Source organism: Phragmites australis, chromosome 2 (assembly GCF_958298935.1).
Source record: "Phragmites australis chromosome 2, lpPhrAust1.1, whole genome shotgun sequence".
NCBI classification, from domain to species: Eukaryota; Viridiplantae; Streptophyta; class Magnoliopsida; order Poales; family Poaceae; genus Phragmites; species Phragmites australis.
In genome coordinates, this window is record NC_084922.1 from 733,546 (window position 1) to 759,057 (window position 25,512).

At 52.1% G+C, this 25,512-nt stretch overlaps 2 protein-coding genes across 2 annotated transcripts; one reads left to right on the forward strand and one right to left on the reverse strand.

Annotated features, from left to right (window-relative positions):
- Window positions 1-221: 221 nt before the first annotated feature.
- LOC133892384 (putative E3 ubiquitin-protein ligase LIN) lies at window positions 222-22,476 on the forward strand. The gene is made up of 15 exons (XM_062333123.1): window positions 222-1,514; window positions 1,613-1,882; window positions 3,194-3,285; window positions 3,394-4,590; window positions 4,690-4,834; window positions 4,935-5,183; window positions 5,257-5,563; window positions 5,647-5,771; window positions 5,858-5,974; window positions 6,049-6,180; window positions 6,265-6,387; window positions 21,503-21,613; window positions 21,707-21,853; window positions 21,938-22,186; window positions 22,272-22,476. The coding sequence occupies exons 1-15, from the start codon at window positions 567-569 to the stop codon at window positions 22,287-22,289; spliced, it is 4,230 nt and encodes a 1,409-aa protein (XP_062189107.1). The 5' UTR covers window positions 222-566; the 3' UTR covers window positions 22,290-22,476.
- Window positions 22,477-23,001: 525 nt separating this feature from the next.
- LOC133892411 (uncharacterized) lies at window positions 23,002-25,449 on the reverse strand. Its single transcript, XM_062333172.1, has 3 exons — window positions 25,050-25,449; window positions 24,777-24,917; window positions 23,002-23,460 (listed from the first exon to the last, which is right to left on the reverse strand). Exons 1-3 carry the CDS (start codon window positions 25,122-25,124, stop codon window positions 23,401-23,403), a joined length of 276 nt encoding a protein of 91 aa, XP_062189156.1. The 5' UTR covers window positions 25,125-25,449; the 3' UTR covers window positions 23,002-23,400.
- Between the last annotated feature and the right edge of the window lie 63 nt (window positions 25,450-25,512).

The following is a 25,512-nucleotide window of genomic DNA, read 5'->3' on the forward strand; positions in this document are numbered from 1 at the left end:
AGTTAAAATAGAATAATCGGATGTGCTTATTATTAGGATAAGATGCCATTAACGTACGCCTTGACATCAAACAACAAGTTGAAGGAATATCAACATTAACGTCTTAGCCACCAGTTGCAAAAGCTTGGGCTTGGGCCTAGATGTAAGCCCAAAAGGAGTTCAGAGACCCAAGCCTCGCCTACCCCACTGGAACTTAAAATTTAGGGAATGTGCCATGCCATCTCAAACTCTCTTTTCTTAATCTTCTCAATTAACTGGAGTAGTAGCTCCATCCATTTGGTAACTGAAAACTACTGCAAGGCAAGAATTTCTGCTATCTAGTCCAAAAAAAAAGGGTTCAATCCTCATCATGCCGGCTAGAAAACACGTCGCGAACAGTTCCAGATCTGACTTTTTCCCTACCGCCGCGGCGAACCGCTCCAAAACGCTGTCCATCACCGGACCAACGCTCCACGCGTCACGCCGCCGCGCTGCCGGCCGCCGGCCGGGAACCAGTCCGCCTCCCCTCCCGCCATAATTTAAATACAGCAAAACGCAAAATACCTGTCCTGCCCCTGCTCCAGCTCATGGTGATCGCCTTGTCTCCCGTGCCTGTTTCGGTCATTTCTGCCTCGTGCCTCCTGCTTGCCAAGCCCAACCAAGATGGTCAAGACAAACCCGTCCCCGTCGCCGTGCGCTCGCAGCCAGTGCTCGATCACCGCAGCGCCATGGCCAGGCCGACACCGACGTACTCCACCATCGTGGCCCACGCCACCGCCTTCCTCGCCGAGCTCATCGCGGACCCGCTCCTCCGGCGCCACCTACTCTCCGCTGCCGCGGCCGCGGACGGCGGCGGGGGGCAGCAGCACCCGGCGGGCACGCTCCAGGCGCTGTCTCTCATATCGGACGCGCTCGACACCGCGGCCTCCGCTTCGCCCTCGCCGTCGTCTCTCCGCGCCGCTGAGGGCCTGCTGAAGTCGCTCCCCGAGCCGACCCCTCTCTCCTGCCTCCTCCTCGCGCTCGCGTGCGCCGCGCGACGCCGCGGCGGGGCGCCGGCCGCTGCCGCCGTTCTCGACCTCTTCGCAATCGACCCCGCTCTCGCGCGCCACGAGCTCGCACCCGCGGCCTTCGAGGCGCTGTTCGCGCCACGCCTACTCCCAGTGATGCGGCACTTCGCGGCGCGCCGCGCATCCGCCTCCGCCTCCACCGCTGCGAATGGGGACGATGACAGGTCGGTGGAGACGGCGGCGCTTTCGGCGATGCGGGTGCTGTCGCTGTTGAGCGGCGCCCAGGCGCAGGAGATGAGGAGCCTGGAGCGGGAGTACGAGAAGGTGCTCGACGTGAACTGCAAAGCGTACGCGCTCTATCTGAAGAAGATCCTCGAAGCCGGCGAGATGTCGACGGTGTCATCACCACCGTCGCCTCCTCCAGAGCTAGCGTTCGGCGTCGGATACGGCGAAGAGAACAGCGGCGATGAGGATTCCACGCCGGAGACCAACGACGCTGTCAGCTCGCAGAATGACGTACGGTACAATGTAATGCGACACGCTCCGCTCCGTTCTTCTCATTCCGTTCAAGTATGTGGGTAAACAGAGTCTTCAAAGCAGTGACAAGTTCCCGGTGAGTTTTGCAGCCGATGTGGGCGGACGGGGACGAGCAGGGCGATCTGTACCCGCGGCGCCAGGGCAGCGGCAAGGGCCGGAGGAACCTGATGAGGCCGCCGAGCCTGTACCCGCAGCGCGTGCCGCCGCACCTCATAGTGCAGCAGCAGCAGTCGCCGCCGATGGGCAGTGGAAGCCCGGCGTCAAGGCTCCGAGCGGAGCACTCGCAGTCGCAGTCGCCGGCCGCGCCTTCCGACGATAGCATGGAGGAGTTTTCCTCCGAGCTCTGGGCCGGCAAAGAGGTGCGTGCTCTGAAACTTGGCGTCGAGCAAGACGCAAGAGCTTAGCTAATGAGCTTGTTCCATGCCTAAGACCTTTCAATATACAAACTGGTGTCCCAGAAAAGATTAGCATCTCAATGAATGATTAGAGATGCAGACCAGTTTTTTTTTCAAATAAAAAAAGAATAATCAAAATGAAGTAAAACGATGCAAAATGGCATGTATCAATGTATGTAGACTGTAGAGTGGCATTAGGTTGAAATTGGGCTGTCTGTTGTGCCGTATCAAGAAAATGAACAAACTAGTCATAAATAAAAGTTCGGGGCCACTGCATAAATCTTAAGACAACATGGTTAAAGGTAACCATTGGACGGTTTTTTTTAGAGAAGGCAAGCCCTTACTGGTTTATATATTAATAGTAAAAAAGAAAAACAAAGAGTAGTGCACAGAGAGCTAAAAAGAAAAAAAAAGAAAAGAAATCTAGTCAATCACTGATATCTGGAAAATAATGTTGCTTTGCTCTATGGATAACCGAGACAAATGCTGACAAATATATTTAAAATTTGAACCACTGGTAGACCAAAAAAACTTGCATTGACTAACGAAATGAGTAGTGCATCGAACATAAAAAAATATTTTATTATAATTATTTTAAGTTTTCACTAACAACCTAATATATTGGTACAGAAACTAGAGGTGAAAGGTGTAAACCTATTTTTTTGTAAAAAGTAAATTTTATTTAGTGACAGATTATTGCAAAGATCTCTTACAAGCCGAAGGGCATGTTTTCTTTTTCTTTAATTATTTTAAATATGCTAGTGTGAGAAGATCATATACACAATCACTTTTTTGCGAATTATATACACAATCACTTTTTTGCGAATTATATACACAATCAATAAATTTATGATTTCATTCAGTATAGCCCAATTATGTGTTAATATGCCAAAAATACAACCGCCTAGTCGGACTGCACTAGCCAATTGCCTAATTCAGTAAGTACCAAATTGGCATAGCAAGAAGAACCAAATTAGGCTGCCTCCTCGAAATTGCAAACTTTGGATTATCTTTGGAACATGTGCTGCTGAAATAGTCAGTACGTAGGATTTCTTTGCAGGAAAAAAAAAAGAATTGGTCAATAGTGTTATGGCAAAATTCGTTACGAATGAGTGATTACCTAGCTAAAAAAAGATCTCCTTACTGCTCGTGCTCATGGAAAAGGGCACTTCCTTTCTCCGGCTGATCAAACAATGCTACGAAAAGGGTGATAAAGCTTGACAACTTGCTTCCAAAGCTTTGAGTTGTTACCAATGCCGCTGCCTTGTCCTCTAGGAACAGCGCGCGGCGTCGCCACTGCCCAAGCCACGCGGAGTTCCGCCACGAGCACGCGCCGACGACGGCCGGCTGTCTCCGGAGCCCGCCAGGTAATTAAGCCTTGCCTTGCCTTGCCTCCCTCCCTCCAGAACGCCGTCCCTTTCTGTCTTCTCGATCGCGACGATGATGATTCCGAGAGGTGCCGCATTTTAATACAGCTCCCCGATGCGCGGCGACGCTGACCCGGTGGTGGGGACGACGCAGTCGCTGGCGACGCCCAAGGACTTCGTGTGTCCGATCACCAGCCAGGTGTTCGACGACCCCGTCACGCTTGAGACCGGCCAGACCTACGAGCGCCGCGCCATCCAGGAGTGGCTCGACCGCGGCAACGCCACCTGCCCCATCACGCGCCAGCGCATACACGGCGCGCAGCTGCCCAAGACCAACTACGTCCTCAAGCGCCTCATCGCCGCCTGGCGGGAGCAGACGTCCCCGGCCGCCACGCCCACGCGCGCTGCTACATCCCCGGGGACGATGGAGAGCCCCGCGCCGTTCAAGATCAACTCGCCATCCCCGGACACCACCAGCAGCCACTCCAGCGCGCCATCGCCCACTAGCGTCATCGCGCAGGCCTCCCTCGAGAGCGCCATCGGCGAGCTCCGCGCCGCGGTGTCCTGCCTCTGCACTTCCGAGGACCTGGCCGAGTCCGAGAAGTCGGTGCTCAAGATCGAGCGGCTCTGGCGCGAGGCCGGCGCCGACCAGGTCGTCCTCGCCGCGCTGGCCAGGCCCGCTGTGATCAATGGTTTCGTGGAGATCCTCTTCAACTCCGTCAGCGCGCAGGTGCTGCAGGTTGCCGTCTTCATCCTCGCTGAGCTCGCCTTCCGGGACGACGCCGTCGTGCAGACACTGACCAGGGTCGACTCCGACGTGGACTGCCTGGTCGCCCTGTTCAAGAAAGGCCTGGTGGAGGCCGTGGTGCTCATCTTCCTCCTGTCTCCGACGCCAGAGCAGCTCGTCGAGATGGACATGGCCGAAGCTATCGTCTCCACCATCCGGCGCGGCGACGAGAACCCGCTGAAGATGTGCGTGAAACCCAAGGCCGCGTCGGTGATCCTCCTCAGCCAGATCCTCGTGGAAGGCGGCACCGACAGCGCCACGTCGCCGGTGCCAAGGTCTGCCTTGCTGTCCGAGAGGTTCATACGGAGCGTGGCCGTGAGCCTGGAAGCCGAGCAGGTCGAGGAGAGACTGGCCGCCGTGCGGATCCTACTGAGGTGCATCGGAGAGGATGGCCACTGCCGGAGCAGCATCGTCGAGAAGTCGTCCCTGGGCGCCGTCCTCGACGCCTTCCACGTCGTCGGCGACGCGGACAAGTTCGACATCGTGCGGTTCCTCTATGAGCTGCTCAAGCTGAAAAAGTACTTTCATAATGCCATTCAATTGTCCCCCCAGCCGGCAATCTCTACCGGTACGAAGAAATAATTCACATTCGTCTAACTCGGTATGCTACTCTTCAGGCGATCGGCGGCGGAGCGCGTTCTTCGGACGATCAAGGAGGGCAGCTCCTTCAGCATGATGCACACGCTTCTCGTGTACCTGCAATCCGCGCCACCGGAATATAGCCCTGTTGTTGCAGGACTACTCCTTCAGCTCGATCTCTTGGTGAGCATGTTTATGACACTTGTTCAGTACTTCAGCCTGCAGAATTATAACTCCTCTGATTTTGAATTTCGGAGCAACTCGTCGGTTTTCCGTGCCACAGGTGGAGCCGAGGAAGATAAGTATGTACCGCGAGGAAGCGATGGATATCCTCATCCAGTGCCTCAAGAACACCGACTTCCCTCGGAGCCAGCTCCTTGCTGCCGAGACCATCATGAGCCTCCCCGGGAAGTTCTCGTCGTCGGGGAGGCCGCTCGCTCGATCGGCGCTGCTGAAGCTGGCAAGGGTGAAAGAAAGGTACCGGCAGTCGCAGGAGCTGAGCATTGTTCGCGCCGACGGCGAAGACGAAATGGTAGGCTCTCTGAATTTTTCCGAGCATACGAACTTTCAGTGTCTGAGCTCCAGGTCGGCTTCTGAATTTACAGGAAGAAGAGAAGGCTGCCTCCGAATGGGAGAGGAAGACGGCCTACGCATTAGTGAGCCATGAGTTCGGGCTGGTCTTCGAGGCCCTGTCCGAGTGCCTGACGAGCAAGAACGCCGAGCTGTTCACAACGAGCCTCGTGTGCGCGACCTGGCTCGTGTACATGCTCTCCCTCCTACCCGACACCGGCGTGCTCGGGGCCGCGAGGGTCTGCCTGCTGCGCCAGTTCGTGCTCGTCCTCCGGTCCGCGAAGCACGGCAGCGACAGGGTCCTCGCCATGGTGGCGCTGAGGAGCTTCATGAACGACCGCGGTTGGTTGATGGCCATCGCCTCTTGTCATAGAAGTGCTGAACATTTTTTTCCTCTGTTTTTAACAAAGTGATAAAATTTTCAGAGGGGATGCATGACATCACGACGTACATCAAGGATGTGCTCAAGACCCTGAGGGAGCTGAAGAAATCGTCCGGCCTCGCGTTCGAGATGCTCAAGCTGCTATCAGATGGCCAAGAATCCAGCGTTGTAATGCACAGCTTGCTGCCAAGTGCATTTTGTAATTTTCACTGCACAAAGTTCAGATTTACTGAACGAGTCTTCTCACGTTGCAGGACATGTGGAATCATAAGGAGCTTAGCCAAGCAGACTGCAGCTCAAATGGTGAAGTAACATCAATTGTGTACTTAAAGAGTTACATCTTCTCTGGCCACTCTGATGGAATACTAAAGGTTGCTCTTCCGAAATTCCAACTCTGATTTTTCTCTTACACCATTTCAGATTCTGAATTTGTTTGAACACCCAGGTCTGGGAGGGAAGTGAAAACATCCTTCGCCTCGTCCATGAGTCTCAAGAACACACAAAAGCAATCACCAGTTTAGCAGTCCTACACTCGGAGGAGAAAATCTTCAGTGGATCCCTGGACAGAACTATAAGGGTTCGTTTCTAGCAAGATTCAAACAGCAGGCCACATAGAGCACTGGATAAATCCAGAATCTAATATGTGTCACTGTCTGAGCAGGTGTGGCAGTTCCGGGACAGCCTCCTCCGTTGCGTCGAGATCCACGACACGAGAGAGCCGGTGCAGAATCTGGCCGTCGCCAACGCCATGGCCTGCTTCGTGCCGCAAGGCGCAGGCGTTAAGGTGATCGACACGAACCATATCCTATTGCACTATGACCCTGGTTTTTGCCACATTCTTCGGTATATGTAGTCTGTTGATGAAAGAAATTGTCTTTTACGAATAATGTGTGACGAGAACTAGCTCGCTAGAGTGGCCCTAGCTTAGAAAAGAAAAGGAAAGAAAGGATTACCCAAAGTGATCGTAAAAATATGTCCCTTGCACCGTGCCCATGGTCGGTATTTATAGAGCCCTTCAGAGTATAAGTGTACATGTTTTATCATATGATCGAGACCTAAGAACAATTAGGTAGAACATAGCTCAGGCCCGGATAACTCTTCTAATTACCCTAATGATATCATCTAACAGTGATAGCAATAGTAGTGGCAAGTGGTCGTAAAGCTTGTTGGTCGCCGCTTGCAGCGCCATCCATACCCAGTGTGTTAGACTAAAGATGGTCAAGTGGGTCAGGCCAAATGGGCCAGCACGAGGCACGACCATTTTGGCCCAGCCCAGGCACGGCACAGCACGATGACTTGGGTCGTGCCTGGGTCGGAGCCACGGCACGACAGACCGTCACGACACGGCCTGTTTAACTGTTTATATTTTTATAGTATTTTATATAATTTGTTTAGATCTAATACCATATATGATATGTGGTGCAATGGTATTGTGTTTGACTCACAAGTAGAAAGGTCGGGTGTTCGATTCCGAGTGAAAGCAAGTTTTTGTGATTTTCTCCAATTTTCCGCGGGCTGACAGGGAAAAAAATCATCGGGCCTACCGTGTCGCGGGCCGGCACGGTACGGCCCGGTCTTAAATAGTCCGTGCCTGGGCTGGAGTCACGGCACGTGGGCCGGCGCGGCACAACCCGTTTAGCTATCGGGCCGTGCCTCAATGGGCCCGTGTCGTGCCGGGCCGGGCCGCCCATTTGGCCATCTCTGTGTCAAACCGACCGCCGATTATACCGGTATTAAGTGTCGTTCACTTTGTGGCTGCCAGATGGCTATCAGTGCTCCCCTTCTCGACTGATCTTTCTAGAGAAGACCCATCGCCTCCCCAAGGCTCTAGGAGTCAGTGGCTTGAGGAGGCCTGCGCTCTCCGGAGGCCTTGGTCTCCATAGAGAGAATTTGGGGTCCTGGGACTCCGGAGGTGTTCCGAAGTCGGGTGGGCTTTGGTCCCCTATAGGTGGATCCTAGGGCATCAGGGGTCCTTATTGGCGACCCCCAATAGTAGCCCCTCGTGATGGTGGACAGCAGAGCAGTTGAACCCCCGGTTTTCGGAGCAGGACCTCCGACGATCCTGGGCTTCGCTACTGGGTGGCCCGTGGTTCTTCGATTGCCTGAACCGTTCAAAGGGCTGGCCCACCAGACGAGTCAAAAAGCATAATGTCACCTGCTTTAGAGGGTATTAAATGCAACATGTGGTTAATGGAGAATAATAACTGGTCAGGAGGTAGTGAAACACGTGTCGCCTCAGCGTTGGAGGATCATGGAGAGATGTTCCATTTCCCCATGATAGTGGTGAAGAGATTGAACAGGACGTGTGCACGCACCTCAAGAAGGCAACAACTCCTCCTCGGGTCAATAAAGCGGGGGTTTCGGGCGAACGTCGTCTTTATTTGTATTCTCGCCCCTTTTTCGTCCTTGCTCTGGCGCCCGCCCTCACCGGCTCCGGCAGTCCCATCCTTCCTTCACCGGTGAGCCATCCTTTACTATATCCCCCGGGCATTATGACTCGCTCTAGCACCGTGCGTCCTCCAGGACCCCTGCCGTCGCATCGGGGATCTCAACCGCCACAGCCGCTCAGGTGAAATCAGCATCCACTGCCACCGCCGCCGCCCGAGAGCTAGTGACAGGAGGGGTCATTGATGCGCGCACGACCTCGGGATCCATGGAGGTGATGACTCCCCCATCACTACCTAGGCCCTCCGTCGTGCCAGCAAGAAGTACCCTTTGCAAACAAGCGCGATGTGGGAATTGTCAATCACCGAGGTCGAGCTCGACTAAATGGTCGAGGAAGGGGAAATCCCCTCCTGATCCATGGCTTGCGTCCCAGAGGGGGAGGTCATCCCAGCCCCGCAGGGCCATGAGACCATGGTCTACAAGGCCTTCTTCGACGCGGGCCTCAACTTCCCAGCCATGCTGCTCCTCGAAGGGGTGCTTTGCTATTTTCACGTGGAGCTGCCCCAACATTCTGCCAATGCCATCGCCCGCTTGGCTGTCTTTGAATGGGCCATGAGGGTGGAAGGCTGTGAGGGACGAGCGAAGCTCTTTGCCATCCTGCATGAAGCAAGGTGCTCGCCGAAGACCCGGATGGAGGGTGAGGAGACAAAGGCCCTCAACTTTGGTAGTGTGAACTTCCAGCTCCAGCAGGAGTACCAGGGTGCGTTTCTAGCAAAGGCCATTAACGATAGGTGGTACACTAGATGGATGATGGTATGGTTCTACTATGACGTGGGCTCTGGATCCCTCCTTTGCTCAACCAATCGGGACATCCGTTATGTCCAGACCTCAGTGGTCCATATTCCAGAGGTGTCGGTGAAATGGGATCGGGGGGTCCCCGACTCCTGAGGCCAGGTCAGCAGCTGTGCCACATGGCGCCATGCCTTAGGGGTCATCTCCCCGGGAGGTCCCCGAGGGCCCAAGGAAGACAAGCTCCGGGAGAGGGTGCTCGGAGCCATGAACAGTGGCCCCCGAGCACCCAAGTCCCCCGATGATAAGAGAAGCACAGTTCCGGGAGAGAGTGCTCGGAGCCATGAACAGTGGTCCCCGAGCACTCGGTTCCCCGAGGACCCAATTACCCAGTTCCGGGATAGAGTACTCGGGGCCGCGAGCAGTGGCCCCCGAGCACTCGGTTTCCCGAGGACCAAGGAAAGGCATATCCGGGAGAGGGTGCTCGGGGCCATGAACAGTGGCCCCCGAGCACCCGAGTTCCTCGAGGACCTGAGGAAGATAGTTCCAGGCGGTGGCGTGCTCGGGGCCACGGACACGTGGCCCCCGGGTACCCGAGCTCCCCGAGGACGCAAAGCCAACAATACCGAGAGAGGGTGCTCGGGGCCGAGAATAGTAGCCCCCGAGCACCCAAGTTCCCTGACGACCCAAGATGAACAGTACCAGGAGGGGGTGCTCGGGGCGTGGCTCCCGGGCACCCACAGTTCCCCGACGACGTTAGAAGCCCCTTGCTGCTGGACCCCACAAGGGCTCAGCGGTGAGGTGTCAATCGGTGGGAGGCCCGATGCTGCTTTCAACAGGAGCATGGCCTGTCACTTCCGACCACTTCCCCCACGCCTATCGTCAGACCCTGCCATCGTCTGGCAGGGAGACGTGGGGACATTTAATGCAACAAGGCTTATCGCCTGCCCTCCTGCTGTGTTAGACTCACTCTGACCGAGCAGCGTGCGGGACGGCTCAAAAGCTATCCGACGGGCCCCCTCCCCTGCGCCTGCTAAAGCTGGGACGTGAAGGCCGACGGGACAGCTCATAGGGTGTGTTGTCAACCTCTGTAACATCAAACTGTAGCGCCATGATGGTTGCTCTCCATTTATGGTTATGGGGACTTATGCCCCATGCTGGGCACGCAAGCCTCCCCCAGTTGTATAAGAGGGGGAGCACTTCATGGAGGAAAGGGGGATCGATCGAGAGAAGACTTAGGCTCGGACTCTCTCGCTCTCTCGGTCTCTGGCTGGAGAGTGGATGAGAAGACAAAGCTCAGAAGGAAGTTCATCAAGCTCAGAGAGTTCGGCACTTGAAGACCCGGGCTCAAGATAGATATACAGAAATACCTTTGTAATACATACCAGCTCTAGAGAGTTGGAGATCCAGAGAAGGGCATTCCAAGAGCCCTGATAATACAATACACACACATAGGAGTAAGGTATTACGCCTCCGTGCGGCCCGAACCTATATAAATTTCCCTTGTCCACCGGCCCGACCAGTTCCCGTGTATACTCATCCAAGGCGGATTCAGAATCATCCCCCCGGCCGAATCTCGAAGGGGGGTCCCTCCGGATCCCCGCTTGAGGAGTTCACCCTCCGACACGAGGCTCAGCTGGCGTCGCAGGTGGCACTTCTCCGGAGGGTGGCCCGGAGGATGAGCATGCGGGACCTTGCAGAGGAGTTCACAATGCTGAGCATCTAGCCCCTTCGGGCGGATCTGGACCACGCTTTTGAGCAAGGTGAGGAGGGTGAGCCATGCACGTACTCTGGGCCGACCCTCAGCTTCGGTGAGTCCTCTCCATTGTCTAGCTTTGAATCCACATATGTGAGATGTCTTTTTCTTTCAGGGAATTGTCTAACGTTGGACCAAGCGGTCGAGATTGTGGAGAAATTTCTCGCCCATCCCTCCGTTGTGGAGCATGACCAGCGTATGGAGCTGGGAGAGGCATAACTGCATTTGCTCCCACCTTGGACTGGCAGCTTCGGCATGGAAAGATCCGATGGATTCCCGGGTCGTCGGGAAGCGAGGGTGCCAGGTCATTGGCATTGTGACTCTCAATGTTTTATCCTCCCACGAGGCCCTGACGGAACGGTTCCAGCGGACATTCTTGAGGATGTCATGTCCCGGGTCAAGACAGAGGATGCGGAGGCAGCATCGTCGTCGGTGGAGCTAGATTTTACTACCTTCAACTACCATCCCTTTCTAGGTAGGACCATGATCTCCTCAGGTTCAAGGAGATTCTATGTTTGATAGGAGGTCTTCACACTGGGGTTATCCGCATCATCACTCACTACATCATTATGGGTGCATGACTGGTGGTTCCGGTGGGCAGAGGCGTTCCTCTGCATCTCACCATACTTCGGGAAGGCACAACGGCTTAGCGCGCTTGTTACATCTGGATTGACTGTAAGGCATACTGCCAAGCGTACTTTATGTGCATGGATTAGATTGTACTGTGTTGACTTTTACCTCTTGTCTTTAATTTTACTCTCGCACCTATGCCCTGAAAGCTTTCCCTTTCTTGGCCCCCTCACATGTTGTGGTCATTGGCAGACGGAGGGTGCGACTAGATGTACTCTTAGGTGTCTTAAGTGCGACTAGAGCAAGTAGGCCTCACATTGGTGATCGAGTATGTTGGACCTCGACGCGACCGAGGCACAATGACTTAGAGGTGGTGGAGGGTTTGGACCTCAACACGACCGAGGCGTGATGCATTCGAGGTGGCGGAGGGTTTGGAACTCGACGCACTTGATGTGTGGTGCCTTCGAGATGGCAGAGGGTTTGAACCTCGATGCAACCGAGGCGTGGTACCTTCGAGGTGACAGAAGGTTTATGCCTCGATGCGACTGAGGCATGGTGCCTTCGAGGTGGCGAAGGGTTTGGATCTCTACGCGACCAGGCGTGGTGGCTTCGAGGTGGCAGAGGGTCTAGACCTCTACGCAAACGAGGTGTGGTGCCTTCAAGGTGGAAGAGGGTTTGAACATTGACGCGAATGAGGCATTATGGCTTCGAGGTGGCGGAGGATTTGGACCTCGACGTGAATGAAGTGTGGTGCCTTCAAGGTGGTGGTGCCTTCGAGGTGGCAGAGGGTGTGGACCTCGATGTGACCGAGGCGTGATGCCTTCGAGATGATGGAGGGTTTGGGCATCGGTGCGACCGAGATGTGATGCCTTCGAGGTGGTAGTAGGTTTGGACCTCGACGCCAACGAAGCGTGATGCCTTGGAGGTGGTGGAGGGTTTGGACCTCGACGCGTGGTGATGCCCTGTGGTGGCAAGTATCTTGAAACTTGAATCATCATAGCAGAGATTATGTGTGATGATGTGATATTCTCCTCTTTTCCTGGTGCAAGTTCATGATAATGTAGGGGATAACGTGTCAGCTCTCATGGGGCCTTGCGCTAACTGTCCCTGCACACGCCGAAAGGGATTTAAGCAATAAATATGAGGAGACATGTGTGCGAAAAACCAGGGTACTTGAGTGGAACTTGGAACACTGCAGGGTTTATTGTGGCATGGTCACGTATCCCTGAGTAGCAATTAGAGTAGTCGCAATAAGGTTTTATAAGAAGTGTCTTGCGTTACGACCCTCTTACCTTTGTGTAAGGTAAAATTTCCTCCACTACTCGATCCCCATCTACCATGGTGTCTCCTCCCACTCTGGGTGCGAGTGACCTCTGGGGAAGGATGAGCGAGAAGGCCTATGCCTGGTGGTGATAGTGCTTCCACCCCTACTGGTATTGCCATCTCTTGTTGATGCTGCTCCATCTTCATCCCAATTAGCCGCTCCCATCGAGATCATCGACATCTCCGATGACGAGATCGACTAGGATCTTTTGGAGAAAGAGATTGACGAGGAAGAGGGAGAGGAAAAGGGGAAGGAGGAGGAGAAAAGGAAGGAGGAGGACAAGGATGAATCTGGCAGCACTTCTTCCTCCTCTAACGGCTACGACGGCCCGAGCATCGGCTTCTGCATTAGCCTCCTTAGCGGGATGCGCCTGAAGCACCTGCGCCATTGTTAGGTCAGTGTAGTATTCTTTTCCTTTTGTTCTTTCTTCTCCCAAGTGTCTCAAAACACTAGGAACTTGGAGGGGTATGCAAGTGTCTTTTGGATGTAAGAAGTTATGTTATAACTTTTTTAATGGATCCGTTCACTATCTTTTTCCGATCGCTCCTATTGATGTGTAAAATATTGGCGGAGGGTTGCCATGGCGATGGTCTTATTGATGCCATCGCTCGAGCTTTTGCTAGTTGTGTGGCATGTGGCACTATTGAGCAGAGATATCACTTAAGTTTTGTGATTACTGTTATCATGAGTAGCTAAATGCAGTAGACAATATAACTAGCTCGAATGGCTACACTTAGAATATGGCCAACAAGGCGCTTAGCATGCTATGTAAAGGTAAAAAATAACAGTGATGTTGAACTGGAAAAGGCAACGGTAGGGTGTACCTCGCATGTCTTAAGCCCCGTCGATGGAGTCTTGATGGCCTTCGAGTCGTGCAACACGAGTCTGCATGCTTGGGTTTTCTTGTCAGCGTAGGCTCGAGCCTCGATGTGACCGAGGCCTGAGGCCTTCAAGGTGCGGAGGGTTTGTACTTTGATGCGACCAAGACCTGCGGCCTTCAAGGTCGAGCTAGCTGGGACAACATTGGGTAATGCTCCGTGTATTACCAAATGCAACCAACGATTTGGACAGGATACATTGCCACTTACACATATCAGCTCCCTGCTTACACATACTAGGAGATGCTTCTTATACATAGTACTTACGGAGTGCCTCCGTGTTCCAGGTGTGCTCGAGGGGTGTCTCCTACATGTCTACCAAGCGATAGGAGCCAAACCTGTTGTACTTGAGGATCAGGTAGGGGCCTTTCCACTTGTTCTGCAATTTTCCCAGAGCTAGGGCGTGCCGGAGGACTAGGTTTCTAGGTGCGAAGGTGCGCGACGTGACCTTGGGATTATACCAAGCCTTGGTTTTGGTGATGTAGCGATCGAGGTTGCGGATGACATGGAGTCCCATGCCCTCGTTGAGGTCGAGGAAGAGCTCTCATTCCCTGGCGATATCCGAGAGCTAAACCCGGAGTGACCGTCCCTAAATTTCTGTTAGAGTCATTGCCTCATCGCCGAAGAGGAGGCGGAAGGGGGTAAACCTAGTGGGGTGCATGACCGTAGTGCGGAGGGACCACAACACCTTTGGAAGCTCCTCAACCCACGGGCCTTTAGAGAGGCCGACGAGGCACCGGTTTAGGCTTGTGAGCATGTTGCCACGCTCGATGGTCCCGTTGGACTGTGGGTGACGAACGACGGCGAAGCACAGTTCAATGCCGAGCTCGACGCAGAACTCTCGAAATAGGACAAAGTAAAACTATGTGTTGTTATCAATGGTGAGCTATCACGGGACACCGAAGTGGCATATTATATTTTTCTAGAAGAACTTATGGAAATTCTTGGATGTAATTGTCATGAGGGGATCATCCTTGATCCACTTGGAGAAGTACTCTAACATCACCACCGCGTATCGTAGGCTTTCCTTGGCATGAGGGAATAGTCCGATTAAGTCCATCTCCCAACGTGCTAGGGCCAGATGGGAGCGATTGGTTGTAGGGAGTCGGAGGTTGGTGGCTTCGGCGCCCCATCCACTGGCACCCTTCACAGGTGTAGACGAGTTCCTGCACATTGGTCATGATCGTAGGCCAATATAGCTCCTGACGGAGTGCTTTTCTTGCAAAAGCGCAGGGCGCAAGGTGCATACCGCAGAGTCCTTTGTGAACCTCTCAGAGGAGGGGATGCAAACTATAGCCTTGTATATGGCTCCGTCAACCAGCAGGTAGCCCCTGGTGTATTTCTTAATGCGGTGGAGGTTGACAGGGTCGTCCGACTCCTCTGTTCTGTTCAGGAAGGAGAGGATGGGGGCCCTCCAGTCCATGACTTTGATGGGGAGGATGGTGGTGATAGCCCCATCAGGGATACCTATTATTGTCTTGTAGAGGACTTCGAAGAAGGCCCCCGATGGGAGGACTCCGCTCCCAATAGCAGCTTTGGCCAAGACATCTGCCTCTTGATTGTTCGTGCATGGTATGCTTCCCATTGATATGCCCAAGAGGAATCCTTTGGCCTTGTGGATGCCATCGAGGTATTTCAACAAAAGTCTGGATGTTGAGCCTAGAAGGTTTTGTCACAACCTGTGAGTCTGTCTTAACGTTGAGTCTGGTGGCTCTCAAGGCTCAAGCCTTGAGGAGCCCCAAGAAGATGGCTTCATACTCGGTGATGTTGTTGGTTGTCTTGAACTCCAAGCGGGCGGTAAACGTAGCTCGTTGCGAGTCAGGGAGATGAGTACTGCCCCAGCTCCCACGCTGTTGGGCCCATAAGCTCTGTCAGTGAATATTGTTCATACATCCTGAGGAGGGGTCGCAGGGGGTCCTGCGGGTGGGGGAGTCCATTCAGTGACAAAGTCAGCCAGGACCTATGACTTGATGGCTGTCCGGGCTACAAACTTCACTGCAAAGGGTGCTAGTTCCACAATCCATTTTCCTATACACCTCATCGCGTAACTCTTACAAAACATGTCGCCCAGTGGGTATGAGGTTGGTACTGTTATGTTGTAGGTGAGGAAGTAGTGCCAGAGCTTGCGGGAGGCCACCAGGGGGTGTATGCTATCTTTTCAACCTCAGTGTAGCGCGTTTTAGCTCCCAATAGGGCCTCCAAAATATAGTAAACCACCATCTGCGCGGAGCGGTCCTCGTTCTCCTCTTCTCGTACTAGGACGTCGCTTATAACGGAGGCATAGGTGGATAGGTACAAGAGGAGCCCTTCGGCAGGGAGGGGTATTGCGAGTGTCTCGAGGTCGGAGAGGTAGGTCTTGAGGGCCTCGGAGGCATCCTGGCATTCCGTCATCCATCTGAATGGCTCAGAGCCTCTCAGGGTTTTGAAAAATGGAAGGTTGCACTCGGAGGACTTGGCGAAGAAATGGCCGAGGGCTGCGAGGCGGATGGTCAGGCGTTAGACCCCCTTCGTGTTGGTGGGGGGCATTTATGTGATGGCACGGATCTTGCCAGGGTTTGCCTTGATGCCCCGCTTGGAGACAAGGTACCCTAGCAGCCTTCCGGCTTTGGTGCTGAAGACACACTTATCCGAGTTTAGCCGCACACCTGCGGTCCAGAGGCTATTGAAGGTTAGCCATGTGGTTGGCCTTGAGCTTGCTTTTTACTACGATGTCGTCAACGTAGGCCTTGACATTGCGACCTAGTTGTTGCTCTAGAATCTTGTGTACCAGGTCGGAGAAGGTGGCTCCGGTATTCCAGAGGACAAAAGGCATCCGAACGTAGCAGTATACCCCAAAAGGGGCAATGAAGCTATTTTTGCCCTTGTCTTCTACGGACATCCACACCTGATGGTATTCGGAGTATGTGTCTAGAAAATTCAACAGCTCACAGCCAGCAGTGGAGTCTACTAGCTGGTCTATGCGAGGTAGCGGGTATGGATCTTGAGGACATGCTTTGTTGAGTGGCGTAAAGTCAATGAACATGCGCCACTTTTCATTAGGCTTCTTGACCAGGAGAGGATTTGACAACCACTTAAAGTGGATGACCTCCCGGATGACGCCGGCTTTTGGCATTTTCTTGACTTCTTCTTTGGTGGCCTCTGTCAGCTCCGAGGATAGCTTATATAGCCCCTAGCGCACAGGGCGGGCCTACGGGTCAACTTGGAGGGCGTGCTCGATGATGCGTCGGTCAAATCCAGGGAGGTCCTACGAAGACCATGCGAAGACGTCGAGGTTGGCCCGTAGGACGACTAGGAGCTGGGCCTCTTGTTCTCGAGCCAGGTCTGCCTCGATCTAGAAGGTTCGATTGGGGTCCGACATACCCAACGGGGCGTGCCTCACGTCCCCCTCCGGCAGAGGCTTTAGAGGGCCATGATGCCAGAGGTATGCCAAAGGGGAGTCCTCGAGGGACCCTTTGACCACATTATGCACATGACAACCGTTGAGAGGGGCCGGGTGCCCATATTCGATGCGCCTAGCCACGTGTTGATCACCGTGAACGGAGATCAGCCCCTGGGGTCCAGGCATCTTCATGCAGAGATAGTTGTGATGGGGGATCACTCTGAGTTTGTTCAGGGTGCCCCGGCCTAGGATGTCGTTGTACACGTAGGGTACGTCCACAATGTCGAAAGTGACTATCTTGGTCCTCGTGATGGAGCCTTTGCCGAAGGTGACTAGAAGCTTTATCTAGCCCAGGGCATTGAGGAGGGCCCCATTGAACCCCTGAAGAGGCCTTGAGCCGGGGTGAGCGGCCCCCGCGAAATGTGGAGTTGGTCAAAGGCATGCACGAAGAGAAGATCCACGAAACTTCCTCTGTCGACCAATACCCTTCGGATTTCAACGTCGGCAATGCTAGCGGTGATGATGAGGGCGTCGGTGTGGGGGAAGTTGACCCCCGCAGTGTAGTCGAGGCCGAAGGTCATAGGGGCTTCGGTCCATCAAGGGACCTGATGGCGGCCGCTGGTTACCTCTACATGGTTGACCCCACGCGTGTAGTCCTGACGTTGCTACTTCGAGGATACATCAGAGGTTCCCCCTCCTGTTATGGCCATGACCACCTGCCTGGCACGGTCTCTGTCATTGATGTGCTACACCATTGGTGGCGGAAACGGAGGGGGTAGAGCCAGTTGAGGATGGTTCAGTAGGGCCAGGTGATCCACCTGGTGACCTGCCTTAGGCCTTCGGCCTCCTAGCCTCTCGTTACCAGTTCTATCCCCCACTGCGCGCGATGCCTACCTCCCAAGGTACCCCTCTGGAAGGTTATGAGGGTCCGACAATCTTCGATGTTGTGGGCATGTCCAACCCCATGCAAGGTGCACCAGTATCCTTCTTCTTGCTGTCGGCCCAAGCGCGCGGTCACTGGTGGAAGGAGCTAGAGCACCCCTGGCCACACCCCTTGGAACGGGGTGGGCTCGGAGCCCCTCATGCATGCTAAATTCTGTTGATGCCATGTCATTGGCATTGCTGGGGTTTGCAGGTTTCGGAGCCCATGGCCCCCTCATAGCCCCTTTTTGCTGAAGGGGGTGGAAGAATGTGCGAGGATCCGGTTTGTGAGGTCAACCTTGAGGGTTTGATGCAGGGGCCGCTGTAGCATTCATGGCCTTTCGACAGATCCCCTCTAAAGGGTCAAGATGTTGCCTAGAGGGGGTGAGTAGGGGTTCCTACAAATTAATACTTCGCGGTAGATTAAATTCAATCCAGAACTTTCGGGTACCGAAAGTTTCGAGCTCAACCTGGACTTTTCGGCTATAGAGCGTGGATTCAAAATTCAAGTATGCCTAAGCAAATCTAATTGATTCTAAGTTTTGCCAGAGGTTTTAAATGATGTCTCGAGACCTTTCCACCATTCATATGCAGCCACAAACTCACAACCACGTAGATCAGGGAAAATTACCCAAAAGTCAATACGCACAAGAACGAATACGACTAAGAAAAGGAGACAAGAATTTGTTTCCTGAAGTTCAAACTCCTCCAATGAGGTTCCTATGTCTCCGTTGAGGAGCTCTAAAGAGCCAGGTCTCTTTCAACCCTTTTCCTCACCAAGCGATCACCAAGATTAAGTTTGGGCTTACTCGTCCTCTTCCCTTGCGGAGGCGAAGATAAGCCTTCATAAATGAACTTGCGGAACACAACAAGCATGGGTGCTCACAAGCGATGCATAGCCGTCTAGGAGCTTCAAACTCCAAGAGTAACAAATGTGGGATCGATCGGGTTGACAAAGAACTCAAGTGCTCAAAGGTGGGAGTGAAGCTCACTAGCACTCAATTTCAATCTCTCAACCCAACTCTCAAATCCTTGCAAGAATTGAAGCCAAAGGGAGTGGGGAGAGCTATTAAATAGCTTAGAGTGTTCTTGTCTCGTGGTAGGTCAACAACAAATGAGTGGATGGGTGATGGGGTATTTATACCCAACCCTCAAAAACTAGCTGTTACACAACTTTCTGGCTTAATTCGAAACTTTCGGGTATAACCCAGAACTTTTATATTCGCACGAGACCAAGGCAATAAAGGACCCCAACCTGGAATTCCATCTGGAGGGTCCAGATAAAGATCACTAGAATCCGGAAGTTCTGAACCCATCCGAAACTTCTGGGTCCAGACAAAAAAAGCACCCGAGAACCCCAGGCCGAAATTAATCTGGAGGTTCCGGCTGCTTGGAACTTCCGAATCAGCCCAAAACTTCCTGGTTGGTTTGAAAAACCAGACCGAGCACCCCTGTCTGGAGCCTCATCCGGAGGTTCCAGCAACTCGGATGTTTCGGATTGCACTCGGAACATCTAGATATAGAAAATAACTTAGAGATTCATGATGTTCGTGGGATGATTTGTGTCTCTCATCTTTAGGTTGAATAGGTACTTTGAACACTGAGGCATCCTCAAGACAATCTATATGCATCCCTCTTGATAGTACGATATACCTATACTCAAATTCAAATTAAAATGAATGTAAATCTATTGAGTATCCACATGTCCCTTCTCTTCTACTTTTTGAGGGTCCCTAGCATCTTTTAACTTTTCCATGGGACTAATACATGTTTATAAATCATTAAAATTTATTAGTCCCTTAATCGCTTGTCATCAATTATCCAAAACCCACAGAGGGGTCTTAGATGTACTTTCACTCTCTTCCTCTACGCGAGCATATTCCTTGAATTTGCTCATGAGAGCACTCACCATGTGCACCGGGTGCCGATGCAGTCAATCGAAGAGGGGCCCGGAGGCCAGACCCTGGGTTGCCACGATGACTACTAACCTTTATGGCGTAACACACCCGTAATGGGGATCTGATGCGGGTATCCAATCCCGCCGCTGGGATGTCCAGCGGATTTCGGGGCTAGAAAGTAGCCTTTTGTTTCTATAGCTTCAACCTATATAGCATACTTTTATCCACTTATGGTTTCCATTACTTTGAGAAATGGATTATGCTTCTCCAACAATTAATGCGCTACAACTTTTTGATTGTGACATGCCTTTTATTTGGGCCTTGGTTTGCGCAAACCTCCAAAAATATTCCCGGAGGGTTTCGCCCGGCTATTGCTTGATGGCGAACAGGCTCTCGGAGGTCACCAGCTTGACGAATGTTCCCTGAAAATTGTTACAAAAGGTGTCCTGTAGCTAGGCCCAAGCATAAATGGCCCTGGGTTCGAGTGCCCATAGCCATCAATGGGCTACTCCCTCCAAGGCGAGGGGAAGCACTTGGCCATGGTGGCTGGTCCGCTCCCGCTGGCCTCGATGGTGAGGGCATACGATTGAACGAACTCCTTTAGGTCTGACTCGCCTCTAGACTTAGGTAGCTTTGGGATTCGAAACCCATCGGGGAAGGGCACGGCCTGTAGGCTTGCCTGTAGGGGGGAGTCAGAGTCTACAAGCGGAGCCTCACACCATCGAGTCCGGGGCTCAGGTGCCTACAGATAGATCGTCGAAGGTGCCTGGAGATGATGAGTAGCGAAGATGATGCCCTCACTGGCCCTCGGAGCCTGGGTCTACATGGCGTCAGCTGTTTTTGGAGCGGCGACGGTTATGTCTACAGATGGCTGCGTGCCCTGTAGGGCCACCTACAGCTCCTCCAGCTAATCCCGAAGGGCTACCACGTGATCCTGCTGACCAATCGTGGCGGCCTATATAGTCGTGGCCTCGATTGCAGCCCCTAGGGGTACAACAAGGCCCTCGCTATACTGCTGTTGAAGGGGCTTTGAACCAGTGGGCCCCTCGTTCCAGCCACAGCTAGGGTAGCGGTCGGATCGGTGGTGGCCGCTCGGCCCTCGCTCCGCTTGGCTGTGAGACTAGTGTTGGCGTATTGGGTGCTTGGTCACGGCAGCCGTGCAGATCTTCGCACAGGGGTGGCTGTGGTGCTGGCCATTTGGGCCACCACCCTGGTAGTTTTCTTCTTTGGTGGCATTCTCTTAGTGCTCCTAGTCTTCTATAATGTATCTTCCTCACATATGGTGCCAACTGTTAGTAAAAGAAATTGCCTTTCACGAACAAGGTGCGGCGAGAACCAGCTGAGTGGCTCAAGCTTAGACAAGAAAAGGAGAGAAAATGATTACCCAGAGTGATCGTAAAAATATGTCCCTTGCACCGTGCCTATGGTTGGTATTTATAGATCCCTTAGAGTATAAGTGTACAAGTTTTACCATACGACGGGGACCTAGGAACAACCAGGTAGACCATCACTTGGGTCCAGGTAACTCTTCTAATTACCCTAATAACATCATCTAATTGTGGCAACAACAGTGGTAGCAAGTGGCCGTAAAGCTTGGTCGGTCGCCGGTTGCGGTGCCGTCCATACCCAGTATGTCAAACTGGCGACCGATTAGACCGGTATTAAGTGCTGGTCACTTCGTGATAGCCAGATGGTTGTCGATGGACCTCCCCTTTCTCGACTGATGTTTCTAGAGAAGACCCATCGCCTCCCAAGGCTTCAGGAGTCAGTGACCTGAGGAGGCCCATGCTCTCCGAAAGCCTTGGTCTTCGCAGAGAATTTAGGGTCCTGAGACTCCGGAGGTGTTCCGAAGCCGGGTGGACTTCGGTCCCCTGCAGACGGAGTCTAGAGCATCAGGATCCTTATTGATGACCCCAACATCGCCTGTGCGCAACATGCCAACATGTTCAGACTTCGGACAGCTGAGAATAATTCCCTTTGTGTTGTTCTGTGCTTCTAGGTGCTTAGCTGGAACGGCAACTCCAAGAACCTCAACCCCAACAAGTACGTGAGGTCCATGGCGCTCGTGCACGGCAAGCTCTTCTGCGGCTGCAACGACAGTAGCATTCAGGTACATATAGCTCATCTTGCTGTTGAAATGATCAGGAGCAGCACAAGAAAAGCATGGATGAACGGAACGAGTACTGACTGTTCTCGGTGACAGGAAATCGATCTGGCGAGTGGAACACTGGGTGTAATCCAGTCCGGCAACAAGAGGATCTTGGGGAAGGCGAACCCGATATACTCCCTGCAAGTTCATGATGGACTGCTCTACACCGGAAGCACTTCTCTAGACGGCGCATCGGTCAAGGTACTACCGATAGGAGCTGAACACTTGAATGAACTCAATCTTTAGGTCTCTGATCCACCGATGGTTGGGTGCTGCTGCATGCAGGTGTGGAACAGCTCCAACTACAACCTCGTCGGCTCAATGCCGTCGTCGATGGAGGCTCGGTCGCTTGTGGTCAGCACGGACCTGATATACCTAGGCTCCAGGAACGGCGCCGTGGAGATCTGGTCCAGGGAGAAGCTCACCAGGATAGGTACGCTCCAGGCCGGCGGTCCCAGCTGCCGCATCCAGTGCATGGCCGTCGACGGCGACGGCGACGTCCTGGTCGTCGGGACATCAGACGGCAGAATTCAGGTCAGGCTCGTGTAGCCATTCCCAAATGCGCTTCTTTAATTTTGAGTCAACACTCCTCACCTGGATTTTTTTTGTATACATACAGGCGTGGGGATTGACTTGAGAAGTTGCAGATTATTGGGTGCAGAGGAAGATCAAGGGATGGTGAATAAAAAGTGGAATCGCGAGTGTCACATTGCTAATTAATTTGGAGTGTCATATTGCAAGATCATTTTTTTTTTCTTGGACGCTTTTGCAGACCTGCACAGTGTACATATCGACTGAGTTCATAGCACTGATTGCTTCATTCATCACGGTGTGCTGCTCAATGAGTCATTCTCTAATGCTGGAGCCTGTGAAGAAGATTAACAGTGATTGGCCGCCACAGCCCCAGTGCACTGCGTGCCATAGCAATCCATCCGCTTCATTAGATCAGACGGAAAAGAAACCATTTCCTGAGGTAAGTTCAAAGGTTTGTTTCACCTCTCATGGCGGAGCTAGAAATCGCAGACTCGCGCGCGGCACAGACTCCAACAAACAGAGCCGACAGACGCGTAGGGCGTAGGCTGCCGCGTCGCTGGAGGAGACGTGTACCACCCGGATCACCGCAAACCAGAGTGTTACTAAAACTGTACCACCCGGATCACCGCAAACCAGAGTGTTACTAAAACCAACTTGCAAGAGCCATCCAAACTATAAGGAAAAATTAAGTAGCATCTCACTATAAATTAAGATATAACTGATCACACATTATAGAGAGATAAATATATATCACACTAACAATATTAGCAATCTAGCAAACAAGTAACATGGCTTGATAATACATCTAAGCCGCCACAGGCCAAAACATACGTGACAAGTTTAATCAAATGATAAATATGAAAGTACCAACAACGTGCAACTAACTCTCCTGCAAGCTCATCATCATCTCAAAGTACATCTAGAAAGATAACAATGATGAAATTCAAAAATCTCAGTAAGTGAATTGCTTTAACAAACTATTTAACTACAATTGATTAAACATTCATCTTAACCAAGATAAGCTGCACATGTTAACAATATAAAAAAACGTAACTAAGCATGGCAATACCATAACAACCACATGATATCATCCACTAGCTATGATTCACCATTGTTGTACCATCCAAAACGAGTTTACAGACTTTCTCACAATATAATAAGGGAAAAATGCAAAAAAAATCTCCCAAAAATCACTTGGATTTTGACTTTCCCTCTCAAAAGTTATTTTGTTGCATTGATGTCTTCCTCCTAGAACTCCAATTCATCACAAGAGTCTGAACAAAATTGGTCCCAGCAAGGGAAAGGAAAAGAAAAATGTGAGTACACAGAGTACTCAGTAAGTGTAGGATAGCATGATACGAGAGTTTAAGATAAGGAATGCTTGACTCTAATTTACTACAACTAAGTCATTCTAACTTAGAACTCAAGAAGATATATCAGTCATATTTACTATGTGTGACAATAAGACTTTAAAAGATACAGCTGATCGGATTCCATTCGACTACCAAACTCACCAGGTATTTTATATCTAAGCTATCAACTCTTAGGGTCACTACTACTCGGCTACCAAAACCAACCATCCAAGATTCTCACTAATTATGAAGAAGTTCAAGCTGCTCTTGACTGTGAGCGTAGCTGATTAAACAGTTTTATTTCTCTACAGAGATTGTACAACTTTACTCACTAGTCGTGATTCCCACGTTGCTTCACACTTTTGGGGTGTAGAGCCGGGGTCTCACTACAATATCCTTACAAAACGCCTCCTAATATGTTTACACCTACTAAGGTTTTACCACGAACAGTGATTCTATCCACTATAGAGGTCCCATCTTGTACCACTCAAAAGTCAATTGGTGTGTACAGAATTATGCAGATAACTAATTATTCAGTTGGGTCTTACCTATATTAGTCTCGTAGTTGTACTGTTGAGCCGGGTTACATGCTTCACAAATCGGTCATTAGGATCTAAAGCAGGCACACGCACATTACCAAATTTGCACACAACAGTCATACCAACCAAATCAACCTGCCTAGATCCCTATGATCCATGTTGCTACAAAAGATTACCTAATCCGGTTCATGTTACATAGACAGTTAATTATGTTATTAAGTAACACACTCATATCCATGACTGCAGAGCTAAGCAAGTCTATCCTTCACACTCCAACTCCAATATAGGTGACATGGATAATCTGGAAATTACTGGTAAATCCTAAACATGAGATTCACATTGACGAGCATACAATTGAACAAATAAAGGACAAATTTTTCTACAATGGGATCAAAGTGGTCAATAGCAGTTCCTTTAGAACTTTCTTTCTCACTTTGTTTCTATAAAGTTTATGCTTTCGTTTATGTATTTTTGAGAAACGTTGGGTGAATAAAAAGTAGTCTATCTATTTCGTAAGAAATTTATAATACGCATATTCACCTTCTTTAATTATCTATCTAGATCCTACGACCATAATTATTGTGACATCTTTTGGGTACTGATAACTCAAGAGAAGTTCTTCTTGAGACCGTAGCAGTCGAACATAATCGAGTGGATAGAAATTGGCAGTGCTAATTACGCAGTGGTGCACGTACGTACGTTGTGATGGGCGGGGGAGAAGTAGGACGAGCCGTAGTGGACGGTGGACGTGGGCGCGCCCTCCACCGTCAAGACCACCGCCGAGCACATGTTGTCCGCCGCCGCCGCGATCGCCCCGGCGTGCCACCTCCCCCCCGCGTCCTGCATGCGCGCGCGCAGCCCAGGACACACACCGCAGCACGTGAGATCATGGTACAAACGCGCGAGCAGAGAATCAGCTAGCTAGACTTGAGGGCGACGCGAGCACTTAGAGGCTTGTCGACACACACGCACGGTGAGCGCGGCTCGCACGCGGAGCGAGCAGACCACGCGGCAGGGCTCGGCGAGGGAGACGCGCGCGCCGGCCATCGCAAGCGAGCTGAGCGCCTGCCCCCCGTTGGCGGCGGGGTCGACGTCGCCGGAGTACCCGACGCGGGGGTCCTCCAGCTACTTCCTCGCCACGGCGGCCAGACGCAGCGCCCTCGCCTCGCCGCCCTTGTCCCCTGCGCCGCACCGGCGGTGTCTTTGGATGCCTGATTCCTTGCTCGCACCTTTAGCTCTAGAGGTTATCTGAGGTTAACAAGGTGTCCCATTGTGCAATAGACGGCGATTCCTTATTAAAAACGGTGGTTGATGACTAACAAAAGATCCAAGATTATGTGAACTATAGAAGTATATGTCGCTCTCAGATGATATATGATGACTCATCAAAATCCGTTGTAACTCATCGTATTCAAGCAACGAAATGACTAGCCCA